The 19,898-nt window shown below is 39.6% G+C and overlaps 1 protein-coding gene across 10 annotated transcripts in view; it reads right to left on the bottom strand.

Annotated features, from left to right (window-relative positions):
- The window catches only part of GULP1 (GULP PTB domain containing engulfment adaptor 1), a 322,371-nt gene that overhangs the window by 84,080 nt on the left and 218,393 nt on the right, over window positions 1-19,898 (bottom strand). The window contains exon 1 of one of the 10 annotated variants that reach the window (XM_045032399.1): window positions 11,345-11,454. The exons of the other annotated variants lie outside the window; for them this stretch is intronic. Coding sequence (XP_044888334.1) covers window positions 11,345-11,386 — 42 coding nt within the window. The 5' untranslated portion in view covers window positions 11,387-11,454. Of the gene's footprint in view, window positions 1-11,344; window positions 11,455-19,898 lie in introns of those variants that run through there. 10 annotated transcript variants of the gene reach the window in all.

Below are 19,898 nucleotides of genomic sequence, written 5' to 3'. Positions count from 1 at the left end.
CCTTCCAAGTGCCCACATTACACTGTGCTGGACATAGGTGTAATGAGGTGTACACACATATATCCATGTCCACACTGCTGCTGTCATTTCACAGTGTTAGCACTACCATTTTGGGCATTATTCCAGCGCTCTGTGAGGACAGGGAGACACTCTGGAAATCACTTTGCTGTGTATTGTTGTTACTCTCATGGAATCATAGAACTGGAAGGGATCTTGAAAGGTCATCTAGTCAAGTCCCCTGCACCCATGGCAGGACTAATTATCTAGACCATTCCTGACAGGTGTTTGTCTAACCTGCTCTTAAAAGTCTTCAATGATAGAGATTCCATAGCCTCTCTATGCAATTTATTCCAGTGCTTAACCACCCTGACAGAAAATTTTCCTAATGTCCATTGCTTCAATTTAAACCCATTGCCTCTTGTCCTATCCTCAGAGGTTAAGAAGAACATTTTTTCTTCCTCCTCCTTGTAACAAACTTTTATATGCTTGAAAACTGTTATGTCCCCTTGTGACGATGCGGTTCTGGCGGGACCCAACTGAGAGTGCCAAATCAGGGCCAATTGCTCAAACAGGGCAGTCACAGCCCTAGGCTGGGGTTTTTCCACCTCTAAGGCAAACCAAACCAGCCAGACAAAAGGGACTTCGGTCTCACCCCACTGGCTAACCACAAGTCACACGAGCAATTCCCTTAGACACTCCAGTCTCCCAGTATCACCACCAGTGCACTCGTCCTGAGGATGAATGGTTATGAAAACCAACGCCCCAGTAAAAGAAAACGGTTCTCTCGATCCCAAAGGACCAAGCCCCAGACCCAGGTCAATATACACATCAGATCTTACCCACAAATCACACTGTTGCCAATCCTTTAGAATCTAAAATCTAAAGGTTTATTTACAAAGGGAAAAAGGTAGAGATGAGAGGTAGAATTGGTTAAATGGAATCAATGACATACAGTAATGGCAAAGTTCTTAGTTCAGGCTTGCAGCAGTGATGGAGTAAACTGCAGGTTCAAATCAAGTCTCTGGAGTACATCCCCCGCTGGGATGGGTCATTCAGTCCTTTGTTCAGAGCTTCAGTTTGTAGCAAAGTCCCTCCAGAGGTAAGAAGCAGGATTGAAGACAAGATGGAGATGAAGCATCAGCCTTATATAGGCTTTTCCAGGTGTAAGAATCTCTTTGTCCTTACTGTGGAAAATTACAGCAAAATGGAGTCTGGAGTCACATGGGCCAGTCCCTGCATAATTTGCTGAATCACAAGGCGTGTCTGCCTTCTCTCCACGGGTCAATTGTGTAGCTGATGGTCCTTAATGGGCCATCAAGCAGGCTAGGCAGAGCTAACACCCACTTGTCTGGGATATCACCCAGAAGCAGAGCACAATTCCAAATACAGACAGTACAGAGCCAATACCTATAACTTCAACTACAAAATGGTACACAGACATACAGACAGCATAATCATAACCAGCAACCCATAACCTGGTCTTAGACACCTTATATGACCCCCTTTACCTAAGATTTGGTGCCACTACAGGACCTTGGTTGCAACCCATGTTCTATATGGTCCCAGTTTATATCAATAACGTCACACCCCTCTCAGTCTTCTCTTTTCCAGACTAAACAAACCCATTTTTTTCAATCTTCCCTCATAGGTCATGTTTTCTAGACCTTTAATCATTTTTTGTTTCTTTTCTTTGGACTCTCTCCAATTTGTCCACATCCTTCCTGAAATGTGGCAGCCAGAACTGGACAGAATACTCCAGTTTAGGCCTAATCAGAGCAGAAGAATTACTTCTCGTGTCTCACTTACAACACTCCTGCTAATATATCTCAGAATGATGTTCCCTTTTTTTGCAACAGCGTTACACGGTTGACTCATATTTAGCTTGTGATCCACTATGACCCCAAAGATCCCTTTACGCAGTATTCCTTCCTAGCAGTCATTTCCCATTTTGTATATGTGCAACTGATTGTTCCTTCCTAAAAGGAGTACTTTGCATTTGTCCTTAATGAATTTCATCCTATTTACTTTAGACTATTTCTCCAGTTTGTCCAGATCGGTTTGAATTTTAAGCCTATCCTCCAAAGCACTTGCAACCCCTCCCAGCTTGGTATCATCCGCAAACTTTATAAGTGTACTCTGTATGAGTTATCTAAATCTCCGAGGAAGATATTGAACAGAACTGGACCCAGAACTGATCCCTGCAGCACCTCACTTGTTATGCCCTTCCAGCATGACCGTGAACCACTGATAACTCTGGGAACAGTTTATAAACCAATTTTGCACCCACCTCCCTCTAGGTTGCATTTCCCTAGTTTATTTATGAGAAAGTCATGTGAAACAGTATCAAAAGCTTTACTAAAGTCAAGATATACCATGTCTACCACTTTACCCCACATCCACAAGGCTTGTTACCCTGTGAAGACAGCTATCAGGTTGGTTTCACACAATTTGTTTTTGACAAATCTATGCTGACTGTTACTTATCACCTTATTATCTTCTAGATGTTTGCAAATTGATTGCTTAATTATTTGCTCTATTATCTTTCCAGGTACAGAAGTTAAGCTGACTGGTCTGTAATTCCCCGGATTGTCCTTATTTTCAGATAATGGCTAATGGCTCAGATGTCTCCTCAGTCAGCTCCTTGAGTATTCTAGGATGCATTTCATCAGGCCCTGGTGACTTGAAGACATCTAATTTGTCCAAGTAATTTTTAACTTGTTCTTTCCTTATTTTAGCCTCTTCTGATCCAATCTTATTTTCACTGGCATTCACTACTTTAGACATCCAATCACCATCAGACTTCTTGGTCTCTTGCCATACTTCCTATCTTTCCTATGCAGTGGGATGGTTTGCTCTTGTGCCCTTAATAATATCTCTTTGAAAAACCGCCAACTGTCTTCTATTGGTTTTCCCCTTAGACTTGCTTCCCCTGGGAACTTACCTACCTGCTCCCTGAGTCTGCTTCAGTCTGCCTTCTTAAAATTCATCATCTTTATTTTGCTGTTCTCCCTCCTACCATTTCTTAGAATCATGAACTCTATCATTTCATGATCAGTTTCACCCAAGCTGCCTTCCAAATTCTCAGCCAGTTCCTCCCTATTTGTCAAAATCAAATATAGAACAGTCTCTCCCCTGGTAGTTGTCTCCACCTTCTGAAATAAAAAAAAATGGTCTCCAATACATTCCAAGAACTTGTTGGATAATCTGTGTTATTTTCCCAACAGATGTCTGGGTAGCTGAAGTCCCCTATCACCACCAAGTCCTGTGCTTTGGATGATTTTGTTAGCTGTTTAAAAAAAGCATCATACAGCTCTTCTTCCTGGCTAGGTGGTCTGTAGTAAATCTCTACTATGACATCACTCTTGGTTTTTTTACCCTTTTATCCTTACCCAGAGACTTTCAACAAGTCTGTCTCTAATATTTCCATCTTAATCTCAGTCCAAATGTATACATTTTTAATATATAAGGCAACGCTTCCTCCCTTTTTTCCCTGCCGGTCCTTCCTGTCCCCCACCTTCACATATTTGCTAATATTTGTGAGGGTAAAAAGTAGTTCTTCCATCCTGAGTGGGCTCAGGACAAACTTGGTTTGCAAACTGTATGGGCAGCTGGATCCCACCCATGTGCATGCTGGTCATGGTTCCCACTGGGCAAGGGAAATCAGGTATACCATATGTGCACACATGTAGGCACAACAGGAAGGCAGAGGATGACATCTGCCTGTGCTTATGGACACCTTTACATCCTGTACAGCTGCTGGAAGAGACACGTGAGGAAATACTGTCACAAAACTTGTGGGCCACATAGCTTTGTGAGGGTTTTGTTCCCCTGCAACTGAAGACCATTCACCATTCATTCCTGTGAAATTGAACACATTACAGACAATTAGAACAGGACATCTCTACTCGGTTATCACCTGAGGGGTGGGTTTGTGCTGTAAGGGGGTGGCCAGGTTGTTATGTAGTCATCTTGCAATGTTTTTGTCTTCACTAGTCATACTTGTTTAGAAACCTCTATTATTGGAGCTCTCAATCTTTCTTAATGACCTATGAGGATTTGCTTGTGGTGGGGAGAGGGGTTACACTGCCAGGCACCATTCATTGTCAGCAGTGCTAATTGTATTTAAGAGCTGTATAGAGCACTAATCCCTACTACAATTGCCTGGCAAGTTGGGGTGTAACTCTACAGTGCATTAGCCTGCCATGGACTGAGTTGCCATGTGCACCCTGCTGTGCAGAAAGTCAAAGCACACTATGGAGCTTTTAGCATGTGATAGCAGGGTCCACACAGAAACTTAGTATGCAGCAGGCTGGTGCGCTGTACATTCACACTCTGGCTTGCCACGCACTAAGGGCTTGGCTACACTTGAAAGTTGCAGCGCTGGGAGTTGCAGCGCTGGTCGTGCAGCTGTGCAGGGCCAGCGCTGGTGTGTGGCCACACTCACAGCTACCAGCGCTGGTGTGTGGCCACATTTGCAGCATTTACAGCGCTGTTGGGAGTGCTGCAATATAGTCAGCTATCCCAGCATTCAAGTGGCAACAACGTGCTTTTCAAAAGAGGGGGGTGGAGGGTGGTGTACTGTGACAGGGAGCGGGGAAGATAGAGAGAGTGGATTTTTGGAGCCAACACTGTGTGTTAGCTTCCTGGATTTAAAAATCACAAAATGTTCGCGAGCCCTTAGTCTTAACTCTTAATTGCAAACAGCCTGCCTCCAACACGGACTCCCCGCTGTTTCACTCACTCCCTGTGGTGTACTGTGACAGGGAGTGGGGAAGATAGAGAGAGTGGATTTTTGGAGCCAACACTGTGTATTAGCTTCCCTGGATTGAAAAATCACAAAATGTTGGCGAACCCTTAGTCTTAATTGCAAACAGCCTGCATCCAGCGCTGTTTCTCTGTCAAGCAAACTGCTTGCCTCTCATTTGATCGTTCACAGCCAGGTACAGATAGCTCCTGTTTGCTGTGATCAGTGTTTGTTTTTTAGATAAGCAGTTCAACGGAGCTCCGATCGGAGTTCACAACAAAACAAAGAGAGGCTGCATAACAAAACAAAGAGAGTAATTTAGTTAAAAGCATTCTGGGATATCTCCTTATTCCCTGGAGGCCAATAAAAGCGCTGGTGCGTGTCCACACTTGATGAGCAGCGCTGGATCACCAGCGCTGCAATCGCTACACCCCAACCTGGCCAGGTGTACAGCCAGCGCTGCAGCCAGGGAGTTGCAGCGCTGGATGTGCCTTGCAGGTGTGGACGGTTACTAATTGCAGCGCTGGAAAGCCTCTACCAGCGCTGCAACTTGCAAGTGTAGCCAAGCCCTAAGTCTCAGTGTGAACAATCCCTTAGTTTCTGCATCTGCTTCCTATCTCTCTGAGGAAGTGCAAGAGAGCCATCAGGACGGATAGCACTGCATAGTGTCCTGTAGGAATACGTGCAGTGTTACCAACTCTTGTAATTTTATCACAAGTGTCATGGTATTTGTAGTTTTCTTAAAGCCCTCACCTTCTGGAGTCATACACAGCTTTCATAAAAAAGAAAAAGCTTCTAGGTTTCATAGCTGTGGGAAAAAACTAGAAAATGGCAACCCTAAGTGCTGAAAAAACAAATGAAGAAAACTAAAAAATGCATATTTTAAAATTATCATTATTTTAAGCCAATCTTGCAATATTTTGAGCCTTGAGTTATGACTTTTGAACACCTGGATTTGACAATACTTTACACGTACTGCTGAAATGTAACCCTTTCTAGCACATCCCTATCTATATGATTTGGTGAGCAGGTCCAGGAACTCAAAGCCTTCAGTGACATTTCTCAAGGAAATAGCTCTATATTCATGACACATGTTGTGTACAGTAGCACCTCAGAGTTACAAGCACCAGAGTTATGAACTGTCCAGTCACCTCATTTGGAACCAGAGGTACGCAATCAGGCAGCAGCAGAGACCCCCCAAAAAAGGCAAATATAGTACATACTGTGTTAAATGTAAATTATTAAAAAGAATAAATGGGAAGTTAAAAAAGATTCAACAAGCTAAGGAAATTGTTTCTGTGCTTGTTTCATTTAAATTAAGTTGGTTAAAAGCAACATTTTTCTTATGCATAGTAAAATTTCAAAGCTGTATTTAGTCAATGTTCAATTGTAAACTTTTGAAAGAACAACCATAACATTTTGTTCAGAGTTACAAACATTTCAGAGTTATGAACAAACTCCATTCTTGAGGTATTAAATACTCTGAGGTTCTACTGTAGTATGAGTAAATATGAACTATTCTATGTATGCATAAGTAATGTGGTCTAATTTTCAAACTTGGGCACCTACTTTAGGAAGACAAATTCCACATATGAATGCTCAAGTTGACATTTAAGCATCCACTCATTTTAGACCCACAAAATATGCTTTGAATGCCTAAATTCAGAAAAATTGATTCCATATCTAGCTATTGTTTCTTGTGCACAAAACTTCCTAAGCTAACTGTTACCAGTTTAAGTTATTTTTATCTTTTGACTCAAAGAATTTGTGTTCACTTAAAAAAAATAGAAGAGTTCTTGAACTTCAGTAAAAATATTTATTTTTAGTGTATCATGATTCAGGAATCTCTTGTCCCATTATCCACTTTGGCCATATATATAGACTTCATATATCAGTTTTGAATATAGTCCTTTGTCTATTGATCTGAGAAGTAATTTCACCTACAATGGAAACTCAGCAACAGCCTTAATCATGGACCATCAAGCACAACACATAATTAGACAATAGACAAAGTAGTCCATTATGCTTAATTTCTTACAGCGGAAATTAGATTCTTCTCAGGTAATATCAATTGCTAGGTATAAATGAGATCACCAGACCCATGTAATCAGTACTCACCAAACCACTATTTTCTACCAGGATGCTCTCTTATATTCAGATATTTCAAATATGAGTAAGTTGTCATGTTTGACATTCCGTTTTGGAAAGTAAATGCCAATAAATTCTGTGCTCTAGTAAGTTAATCATATGACATAACTTCAATAATTATAACTCTCAGAATTCTTACATGCCACCCAAATGACCTGAGCAAGGTAATTTAAAGGCAAACAGACTCATCAGCTAAGGAGAATTATTTGCATCTGACATACCTACAAACCTGTGAAATTCACCTTGCAGAAACTCAACAAATGGGTGGCGAGATTAGCTTTTCCTCTACCTCCGTCTCATCAGATTCTCGTTGGATACATTTGTAAATCCACTGAGAATAGAGTTATCAGTAATGTTTCCACTTAACCACTGAAGTGTGAAAAAATGTTTTCATTGTTACTTACTGCATGAGGCCACTAGACTACACAAGTTTAGGTTATGGCTCATTTCCTATAGTTTTCCGGCAATGCTAATACAAAATAGAAACATGAGCCAGCATAATGCTGCAGTTAACTGAACAGCAGCATTATGATATCAAATATTTTCAAGGTAAATTTCCTCAGGTTATTGTGGCACACTGTAAGTAAACCTGAGTACATGCTTTCCCAAAAAAACTGATTTCCAGAGCTGCTCAGCATTGCTGAGAATGAAACCATCAGTTTTTAGGATGTTATAGCTTGAGCTTGATAGCTGGCTATTAAGATTCCTATATGCCATATTATTTGAATGTCTCATGCAAGCTATCCACGTCCCTCCTAAGAGACATGAGACCACACTTCTGTGTTGTCAGACCCATCAAAGAATCCGCTCCATTGTATATAAATGCTAATGTTCTTGGATAATGTATGTAAAAATGCTTAATCACAATTTAGGCCATGTTGAAGAGGCCCTTTCATACTGAGAAATGTTAAAAATCTATCCTATAAAAGCACATTCAAAAGTATATTTAACAATAGTTTTTTAATTGTGCTAATTAATAAATGAATAAAGCAAGATTTTTTTCCCCCTTTAATGCCAATTTTCCGCTCTCTTTATTCTTCACCGAAGCTGTAATGTTGAACTTGCAATGGACAAGTCTTTGCCATAGCAATATACAACAACTACATAAACACAGAAATATGAATTCCCTGTGGAATCAAGTAGAAGCACAAGTCATGTTTAGGAAGAAAATTCTCATTCAAACACAAACATCTTCAGTAATAGGAACATAGAAATCTACTGTCCTTTGCTTTTTGGTTTAAATGGCCCATTTTTTTTTCCAAATTTGCTCAAGTCCCTACTTTAAGAATGCCTTGTCTACTTTAAAACAGAGTTTATAAAAGTTTTGGCTACTATTGTGAGTTCAGGTTTTATCCGTGTACCACAGATTTAAAAATATATTCTGGTTTTAATTTTGGTGTCATGGAAATATGTGATTTTCAATCTGAGACAAAAACATACTTCAGCAAACTCAATGAACATTGTGGAGAAAAAGAATTTGATAAGATGAAAAGAAACATAAGAGTGTTCATAGCAGTTAATTTAATCTACTCATGTTCAGAAGTTTAGTAGAGCTTTTTTATAAGTTGCAAATTTAGGACACTATCTGAACATTAGTTGTTAAACAATTTGTACAATCATTGTGGCATATCATATGGTCTTTAAATTATATTACTACTACTATGGAATGTAAATTGACAGTTATTTATATGCAAATCTTATGCAAAATGTGATGGATATGACAAACAAGACATACCACAGAATGTTTTCTTCTTTTACTGTAGTTCCTATAATCAAAGTAATTGTATGGACTGAAACAAATTCTTTTCAGTTACACAGGTACAACTCATATGACGTCAGTAGGGTAGAGAGTAGAATTTGGACCTCACCTTGTATGGATTTGATCCTGCAAACCCTTACTCACATAAATAGTCCACAGGAATGTGCTTGAATAAATATACTACATTCGCACCACATGGTGATAACATTCTATTAGCACTTGTAGGGAATTTTTCAAAGTTCCTTGATGAAAAATGTCAATATTTCTTTGTTTTCTTGTTAGTTCTAATTCCTAAACTCCACTTGTTGTCCTTATTAATGAAAGACCTCAAGAGGGCAAATTATACCTGTTTAACTTCACAGATATCACAGTGAATCAGTCCAGCAGTACATCTATTGCAATATCCTCTCCCTGTCATTTGTCAGTAAAAGATCTAGAGAAGGTTCAAGAAACCACCCATACAACATTTATGAAATATCTTGCCCACAGGGGAAATTTCTTCTTATACATCATCAATTAGTGGTTAGTTTATGATCTGAAACGTGAGGGTTTTTAGACATATCTATTTTATCTACATTAATGTTGGATGTTCACTTTATCTGCACAAATATCTAATCCTGTCCAGAATCTTTCAAACTTTTGGATTCAATTATATGGTTTGGAAATGAGATTCACCTGATAATATGCATTGTGAAGAGAAGCATTTCCTTTGTTGACTTTTAATTCTTCTGGATACTCCCTTTTTCTTTTAGATGGAAAAGAATAAACAAACATGCCTGATTTACCTTTTCTGGACCATTAATTATTTTATATTCAGCAAACGGGAATTTCAGAGAGTCTTGCTTTCCAGGTACAGTTGTACGCTCAATATTGTGATGGCCTGCTATGGAACAGTGGCTGTGACTTGCAACAGATGTGTGCATGAAGTCAGAAGGGACTTCCTATGTATGAAGGGCAAGTTGGTGACTGTCCTGGAAGAAAAAATTCTTGGATTAGAAAGGCAAGTACAGATGCTATGGAGTATCAGAGAAGCGGAGGCATTTGGGAAACACCAGATTCAAGGAAGAAAGGAGCTTGCTACCAAGGAAACAGAGTAAACGTCAGAGAGGAGGTCTTGCATATCATAACCACCAGAGACAAGAGGACAAGGCAGCATTCCACAAGGCTGTAGCAGATGAGGAAGGGCAGGGTTTGACCACCAGAAAAAAAGAGGGTCAGGAGGAATTTCACAGAGCTAGAAGTTTTCAATCATTACCATGGCCTCTGCATGGAAATTATGGAAGATATCTCTGAAGATCCAGCTGGTCAAATGGAATGCAGAGGTGTATAGAGCACATCTCATAAGAGCTCAACCCATAAGAAAATCAAGCTCACCCACAAAGAGATTTCCAAACACCCAAGGAAGACAGAAGATCCTTTTGAACGCTCTATACTAAGAAGAATGGAAAAAACATTCTACAATGGACAGAATACTAAAAAATGGTGGCAAACTCTGAGATGTGAGTCTAAGATTGGATAGACGTCTGAATTTGGTGGGCAAAGATCCAATGGTGATGGTGCATATCAGCACTAATGACTTGCTTTGTGGGATAGCTCACAGGTTATAAATGACTTCAGAGAATTCAGAAGAGTGCTGAAGGAGAAGAATGTCCAAGTGATCTTCCTGGAGATACTTCCTGATCCAGATAACTTGCATTCAAGAGCTTTTAAAGAGCTGGCTGTGGAGCTCTCAGGAGCATTAATATTGATTTTCAGTAAGTCTTGGAACACTGGGGAAGTTCCCAAGAACTAGAAGAAAGCGAATGTTGTACCAATATTTTTGAAGGATAAATGGGATGACTCCAGTAATTATAGGTCTATCAGCCTGACATTGATCCAGGACAAAATAATGGAATGGCTGGTATAGGATTTGATTAATAAAGAATGAAAGGAAGGTAATACAATTAATGCAAATCAATATGGTTTTATAGAAAATACATCTTGTTAAACTAATTTGATATCAGATTTGGCTGATAAAGTTGACAGTGTTGATGTAATATTTTATAAAAGTGATTCTGCTTGTAAATAAATGGTTTATTTTCAGATATTAGAGAGATAAAATTAATTTAGTCTAAGTCATTACAGTGGGGACTCACATTTTTAATTAAATGTGAAATAAGGCAGAGGCTTACTATTATAAAATGCTTTATATAATAAATTCTGTCTTTCAAATGAAATAATTCTAGAAAATATATAGAGAGAGGATTGGTCTTCTGCTGAATACACTGGACTGGGACTCTGGAGAGCTGGGTTAAATTGTGAGTCTGCAACAAACCTTCTGTATGACCTTGGGCAAGTTATTCAAGGTCTTTGCCTGAATTCATCACCTGTAAAATTGAGGACAATAATACTTCCCTGTCCCCACACTTTGTCTTGTTACTTAGATAGTGAGTTCTTGAAGGCAATGTCTGAGTCTCATGATGTTTATTATTAGTTCTATTATTTATATTACATTAGCACCTACAGTCCAATTGTGGTAGGCACCGTACAAACACAAAAGAGAAAGATGGTCCCTACCCCAAATACTTACAATCTAAGTAAACTTTTATAATTGCAATACATTATTTATAGTGCCCAACACAATGGGGCTTTGATCTCATTTAATGGCTAGTGCTAAAATACAAACAACAACATCGGGCCCATGTGTGGCCTACCTGTGCTGTTCCAACAGCAGTGCTAGCAAGTGCAAGTACCATAACCGATAGATCCAAACTAGTACTACATGGACTAGCATGCACTGCCTCTCATCCTTCTTTCTGCAAAGGCTCAAAACTGAAAGAAATAGGAAAAAGGCGTTAAAAAGGGGGATCCCCAGTAACTTAAAAGAAAAAAAAATGCAAGCACATGAGAGCCAAAATGGCTCCGAGATAGGGGAAAAGGTGTCAAGAGCTTAGACTGAGCACATCCTGAAACCAAGACCACTCACAGAATCATAGAAACATAGTGCTGAAGGAGATCGTGAGAGGTCATCTAGTCCATCTTACTGCTCTGAGGCAGAATTAATACATAATGACCTAAGCAATCTGCTAGTAAGTTTGACCATCAAAGCTTAAACAAACAGCGGATGGGAAAACGTGGTAGCACAGAGCTCATTCCCAGATGTGGATGGTTTCCTGGCAGAGAAGGTTGGACCACACAACTCCTGGAGTGGAGATAATTACATGAAGGAGATAAGAAAGCTATTTAATAAGCTTCATCAAGTGATGAGGTACTGCATGGAAATGTGATCTTCAGTGAAGTATATGTGTTTTGAAGCTTAAATGTAAATCAGGTTGTTTATTTTTAAAAAAGGAATTATGCCTCATGTTTAAAATTTGATGCACCAGTTTTTAACTCTTGATTGTGAGCTGAGAGTACATTTACACTGCAAAAATAAAATAAAATAAAATAAAACCCATAGTAGCAAGAAGCAGAGCTCAGGTCAATTGACTTGGGCTCTTGCTATAGGGCTAAAAATAGCAGAATAGACATCCAGGCTTTGGCTAGAGCCCAGGCTCTGAAACTCAGTGAGGAGGAAGAGTCTCGAAGTCTGGGCTTTCATCCTGAGCCCAAACTTCTACACTGGTATTTTTAGCCCTGTAGCGCGAGTCTGCTCAGACTGAGAAGGGGGACCACCTTTTTAAAAGGCAAAAGTGGGACACATGCAGTAATCTTGCCCTCTCTGTGGCCCCGACCCTGGTCCTCAAGCCTGGGACTGGAACTTGAACTCTGCATTTCCGGACTATCCTGCCCAATTTGGTCGTCCTAAGCCCAAGTCAGCTGACTCGGACTCTGAGACTAGCTGCTGAGGGTCTGTCTTTGCAGTGTGCACATATTGGGAGGGAAGAACTCAAATGTGGACAGCATGTAGTACACTGGGGAAGTCATCATTATACATCATTATACAAATCGCCGATCACTCTTTTCAGAATGATTATCACTCTGGTGTCTTAATCAGCCTTAATTTTATTTGCTCTTACTGTGGCCTTGAACACAATTAGTGACAGCAGAGTCATGAGTTGTTATTGGAGATGCTTTTGTGTTTGCCCTTTGAAAGTTGTAATTCTGTCATTAAGATACCTCTGCAAAAAATGTAGACGTTCAACTGTTATATAACAAATAGTTACAGTAATTCCTCAAGACCCTATCCTAGTGCATGTTGGGTATGCAGTCCTGTCTTAAGGAAAGCAATCCATTCTGTAGTATCAGTGAGATTCCAGCCATAATACTGTAACTGATTGTTGACAAGATTTGTGTTCCTTCCTATAGTGTCTTAACTGAAATTGTAACTAGCTTAGCTACTTATCTCTTTTCTACCTCAGATTTCAGAAACTCTGAATGTGCATATATTAGAGTTATAATCAGATCTATGTCACAGGGATGTTTCTACGCAGTGCCTCAAATTGTCTGTCTATAATAGTGCAACATTCATTCACACATTTATCATCTGACTAAATCATCCTATTCTACTACCAGTTATCCTATCTTTAGTGATATTAAAGCAACATTAACAAACTGAAAAGTAATGCTTTTAGGATGCAGCAATGAACTTGACTTGGTTTCCTTCAAGATTTTGTGTGGGGCAAATATCACTGCTCTACAGGCAAAATGCTTCTGAAATAAATGTAGTCAAACTTTACTAATTCTGGGTCACTGAGAACGAAAATGATGCTTAAAATTGTTGATTGGCTCTAGTTTTCAAGGTATGCTATTGGGTCAGTATATATGACCCTTGACTTGGGAATAGCAGAGGATAAGTGAGTTATAAAGGGAAGGGATCTCAATTTAAACCAGAAATGACTAAAATACATCTTTGACTGGATCTATGAATAAATCTATGACTGGGTTTGGACAGTACTTGCTTTTTAGGCAAAACAATGAATGATGAAATCTGAAGCTGGTATTGCATCATATATGATATGAATTGCATCATGTTATTCCCAGAAGTCATGGATGATGCAATCATAACGAAGCTTACATCACTCTGCTGAACAAATTGCCCTATATCAGCTCTAGAAATCATACAGTGTCGTGCTCTCTTATTTGTCAGTGTTTGATTTTGCAAAGGGACACATTTCTGTTTAGCCAAAGTGAGCCGAGATGCCTCGTACTTGTGTGAACAGTGCAGATAACTTCTGCTATGTTTGTGGTGAAGTGACTTTTGCATCACAAAAGCGCAGTATAACCACTATGGTTAAGAAAGCCTATCACGTTTATTTTGGCTGCAAAATTGGAGATCAGGACAAGAGGTGGGCCCCACACATATGCTGCAACACTTGTGCAACAAACCTTCGCCAGTGATTGAACAGGAAAAGGAAATCTATGCCTTTTGCAGTGCCAATGATTTGGAGAGAGCCAACAGATCATACCAGCAATTGTTACTTCTGCATGGTGCCTCCAGTTGGGAAAGGTGTGTCAAAGAAGAAAAAGTGGGTGTGCATTATCCAAACATTCCATCAGCTATACGCCCAGTACCCCACGGAGAAGGACTGCCGGTTCCTGATGCACCAGAATCATTCTCACTTGAGTCAGACGAGGAAGAGGAAGAGGATGAAACTTCTGGTCCTAAACCATCAATGTCACAGGACCCACATTTTCTCCCATCCTCCTCCTCTGAACCACACCTCCATAACACAAGGTGAACTGAATGACCTTGTCAGGGATTTGGAACTACCCAAGAGTAAGGCAGAGCTGTTGGGCTCCAGACTACAGCAGTGGAATCTCCTGGCAGGTGATGTTAGGGTTTCCATGTTCCGTGACCGTCAAAAGGATCTTGTCCTATTCTTCTTCATGGAAGGTGATCTTGTAGCCTGCAACAACATCGATGGTGTGATGGCAGCCTCAACATCGTTCACGATCCAGATGAGTGGAGACTGTTCATTGATTCATCGAAGACGAGTCTTAAAGCTGTTTTACTGCATAATGGCAATGTTTTGCCATCAATTCCAGTTGGTCATGCAGTCCATATGAAGGAAACCTATGACAACATGAAACAACTTTTGAGGTGCATAAACTATGACCAACATCAGTGGCAGCTTTGTGGCGATTTGAAGGTTGTTGCTCTCTTGCTTGGTCTGCAGACTGGATACACAAAGTACTGCTGTTTTCTCTGCGAATGGGATAGTCGTGCAAGAGATTCCCACTACATCAAGAAAGATTGGCCACTCCGACAGTCATTGGAGCCTGGGAGGAAAAGTGTTCAGCATCCACCACTTGTTGAATCAAGGAAGATTTTGTTACCACCCTTACACATCAAGCTGGGTCTGATGAAGAACTTTGTCAAGGCCATTGACAAAACACAAGCAGCTTTCAAGTACCTCTGTGGAAAATTTCAAGGTTAAGTGAAGCTAAGATAAGGGAAGGTGTCTTTGTTGGTCCTCAGATTCGTGAACTTCTTCGAGATGATGCATTTGACCATGCACTGTGTGGCAAGGAAAAGACGGCATGGAAAGCCTTCCAGTTAGTGGCAATAAATTTTCTGGTGGAAAACCTCCTCAAGGCATACAAAAGCCTTGGTTGCAACATGTCACTAAAGATACATTTTTTGCACTGTCATCCAGATTTTTTTCCACCGAACTGCGGAGCAGTGAGCGACGAGCACGGCGAGCGATTTCACCAGGACATTGCAACAATGGAGAAACACTATCAGGGCAAATGGAGCCCATCAATGCTTGCAGACTATTGCTGGACAGTGACAAGAGATGCTCCATTTAATGAATACAAGAGACAAGCCAAGAAGCGCCGAGTAGACACTGAATAGGACTAAACTATGTACATAATAGTTTTTTGCCTTTTGTTTCATAATAAATTTTAGTTATATAACCCTTTTGCTGATTTTTAAAGTGTTATATAAACAGGACAGGTGAAATATTATCATGTAAAACAACCATAAACACATGAAAAGACCTAGGTTTACAATTTATGATTAAAACTCTACTATCTACACAATATACATAGACATAAAATGTAAAAACTTAACTAACTTAGAAACAGTAGCCAATCAGTTGTTTTAATTGTCATATTTGAATTCAGCACATCAAAATACATAATAAATAGCACATTTTATCTCTGAAGCAGACGACTTCTCAAAAATTGTAGACCAGGGTATTAGATACTTCAGATGAAGGTGTAAAACTGATGTAGTAGACATTTATACAATACTGTGCCTATGGGGATAGTTTCTTAGTGGCCTGCTTATGGCTTGAAACACAAATAGTGAGATCCCTTTTAAATCCGAACCCCAGATCCCAGATACAAAGTGCAAAATGCAGCTTGGAATGTGGGGCAAGGGCTGTAAGCCACCTTTGTGCTCTCCAACCTTGAGTCACTCAAGAAGACGCTCCTGACAGCAGCAGCAAAATAGGTGATTCAGCATCTGTGACTGGTTAGTGGATGTCATTCTTATGGTAAAGATGGTTTTCACTGGTCATTGAGAGGAGCTAATGATCTGTCCAACAGTTTCCTTCTGAGGATGATATTCTACATGAGGACAGACAGTTCAGTAAGTGTGAAATGGATTTTTCCAAAAAGTCTGACTATATTTTTCATGTTGTTTTGACTGGTGGCTAGTGGGATTCCGGTAGTTTTGGTTTTGTTGGTAAACAGATTAGGGTTTTTTGGTTGTTGCTCAGCAGTTGCTGCTGCTCCTGTTCAAGAAGTGGTTTTATTTTTTTATGTAGAAACATTCTGTATATTTTTTCTAGCTTTTTATAGGAGAGAAGGAGAGGATAGTTTGCTAATTTTACAGAGTGAAGAAAAATAGTAAATAAGAAAAAGGGAGTGGTAGTTCCTGTTGCCTGAGAGATTATGGAAAGGTTTTGACAAGGTGGAAATACTGTATCCATATAACATCTGTGGGCCCAATTCTCATTTAAACAAAGACCACTTACATCACCTGGCAGAGTACAGTGTACAGACATAGATTAGTTTAGAGTTGAGTTGAGTTTAAATGAGAATCGGGCCATGTATGTTTACAGAACACTGAGATAATCTGAAATGTTAGTTGAAATAACTGCCATATAACTATCTGAGGCCTGGCAGCCAGGAGGTTAAAGCCTTGTTTAAAGCAGCCTCACACTGCTGCAGCTGCTGCTTGTGATTTCAGAGGGAACAGCAACCTGAGGTTTGAGTGGCCTACAGTTCAGCAAACAATCTAATTGTGCAGCAAGAATTCCTGGAGGGGAATGTCAATGAGCCTAATTGGTTGCTTAGAGCTGGTTCGGGAGCAATGGAGGAATATATACCAGCAAGGGGGAAGGAACAGAAAGGGACACTAAGAGAACAGTACGAATCTGGGCTTCAGGGAACAACCTCCTTTTCACGTAGACTTCTCTTTATTTTGTTTGTCTCTACCTGCAACAGGCCTTATTATTCTGTGTAGACAAATCCCTGTGGTTTAGTTTTCTTTGATCTGGAACAAATAGCCACATCTCTGAGTAGCCCATCAGAGATCTTGTAGACTTCTCTTTATTTTGTTTGTCTCTATCTGCGACAGGCCTTATTATTCTGTGTGGACAAATCCCTGTAGTTTGATTTTCTTTGATCTTGAAAAAATAGCCACATCTCTGAGTAGCCATCAAACATCTTATTCCAAATAAGTAATTTGGGATCCAGTCCTCTCAAGTGCTGAGGATTTCCCAGGGGATGCAGAGTACCCTCAATCCCCACTGAAATCAATGGAAGTTGAGGATACTCATCACCTCAGAGGATTGCTCTACTGCATATATCAGCCATAATGTACAAATTTAAATTACTTCTAACGAGGAAGAAAATGTGATTTTTAAAAGCTTTAACAAAGTTGCTACTAATTTTCCTTTTTAACGTGAGCCTTCCCAGTTAGATTCATTTTCTCATGCATAAGCACTACACTTAGTGCTCACGTCTGTTTAATGTAATAAACTGTGGAGCCACCGAATTGAATAGTATCATACTTAAGTCCCTGTTGGAGTGCTAGTGACGCTCCAACAATACATATCAGGAGGAGCATAGCAAGCAACCCTACTTTAACGGTTTGAAAATTCCATTTTAATTTTTTAAAAACTTGTGTGCTTCAGTAAAAAGTCATTTTCCTGACAATATGATTTCCCACTGCAAGCAACATACATTTGGAATATAGAAATTAAATAAAAATGATTGTGGCTAGGAACACTGTGACCTCATGCATGTGGCATATCCAATACCCATGTGATAAAATGCAGGGACATGTGATTGCAGGACGACATAACAAACAGAATGCAAAACATTGCAGTGCAATTTATCTAGCAACTTCGTAATTTCTTATTCTGTCCACCCAAAAATTGAGGCTCCACTCCCCCAAGTGTATGAGCCTCCTAGTAGCTTCAAACACAGCATGTTCCCCCGTTTTATTCAGAAAAGTGAAAAAGCTTTCTTAAGCAGTATTATATTCTGATATGTTGTTCTGTAGCTTGAAGACTAAAGGCATGATTCTCTAACTGCCTTGCACTCTGTGTAGTCATTTGCATCTTTGTAGAAAGAACATAAAATGCTTGAGGACACCTTCTCTTCATTCACTTTTATACAGTTAGTAACAACTACATAAGGTGCAAGGCAGTTGGAGAATCAGACCCAAAGTGTTCATATGCTGTGTCTTCTGCCATGTGTGTATCAATCCTTTGCTTTATGTACTTGTCATAATCTAGCATAGGCATTTGCATTGCATCAGTTATTCAGACTGGGCTGATTCCTAACTCCCCTCACAAAGCCGTATTGAACTGAGCTTTGCACAAGGGTTCTTGAGTGGTGGAAGGGCTGGTTGTGGAGCACCAGATCTCCACATAAGAAGTTTCACCAGCGAAGTCACATCTTTGCTAATATATTGGTCCCTACCCCAATTCTATGGCAAGCAGTGGATATATTAACCCCCTTGAATACATTCCGGTTTGGCCTATTTGTGCAGGAAAACTATCCTGTTCTGCTGTCTTTTGGGCCTTACACGTTTATCCAATGATTGGAAAGGATCTGGCACATTGTGTAGAATAGAATGTTACTACACTGGAGTATCTGATATTGGTATTTGCATTTTCCCCAAACCTTTTTGGCCTCCACAAGTCATTTATAGAGCTGAAATAAGGCAAAATGAGGTCTTCTCATAGTATTTCCACCATTCATGAATTGAATGCGAATGAAAAGAACAGATGTCTCATTATTTTGGGTCATAAATAGCTTCCTGAGTGAAAAACAAACAAAAACACAAGAAATACAAACATTAGAACCTGTGCATGCCCCTAGAGTAAATCTGAACTTTGGGGTAAAAGCAGATAAACAGGACAGACAGTTTATGAAGAATTTGGCATCCATAAAAATAACAAGCTGCACTAAAAAAAAAAGCGGATTAGAGCCTACCCAGCATTTACTGTGCATCTAAATAATAAAAGAAACACCATGAAAATATTTTTCAGTTGACAAATATGGTGTCATTACAATCTAATTAAACACAGATGATTCCTATAAGATTTTACTAAAAAGAGAGAAATGTAAAGATAATGCAAGTTATAGACAAAAAATATTTAATATACCTTGTTTCATTCTGGGGAAAGAACATTGTTTTAAATAGGAGATTGGCTAACAATTCCAATATTGATATGCAGCATAGCTATTTTGTTCCTTATAAAGTTCCTTTCCTGCCCCTCCAGGCTTTCAGCAACATTCCTTCATCTTTCTACCATCTTCCATTTCTATTCCTGATCACTGCCATCTAAAGGTGTTTTCCCATCTTCCTACTCTTGCTATGTTTATGCCAGTCAAAACTGTATTAGGATATAAAAACATCTGTGTGATGTTATGGTATACATTGCCATAATATGCATAAAGCCCCATTCTGTACCAGCAACTATATCTTTTTTTTTATTCAGCTGCTGAAGACTCAGTCACGAATGATATTTAAATGAACCAGTTTCACGGAGCTTTAGAAAAAAAAGCTTCCTGCTTAACAGCAGGAAAGACATTTTCAGCAATCTGTTTCTTTGTTCATCTTGTAATATGAAGTACATACATAAGATTCAATTCCTATTATGGCACCACTTATTTCTGCTTCCCAAACTTTTAGTTGTTCAAAGCCCTACCACATACAGCTCCTTGCTCAGGTCTGTAACTCTGACCACATCATCCCCAACCTTTGAGGACTCTGTGGACTCAGATACATCATTTTCAATTCCACCTTTAAAAATCCCTTACCTAAAATTATTCATGGACCTTACTTTTTTGCAGCAT

Source organism: Mauremys mutica, chromosome 10 (assembly GCF_020497125.1).
Source record: "Mauremys mutica isolate MM-2020 ecotype Southern chromosome 10, ASM2049712v1, whole genome shotgun sequence".
Classification (NCBI taxonomy): domain Eukaryota; kingdom Metazoa; phylum Chordata; order Testudines; family Geoemydidae; genus Mauremys; species Mauremys mutica.
This window is presented reverse-complemented; position numbering and strand designations above follow the sequence as displayed.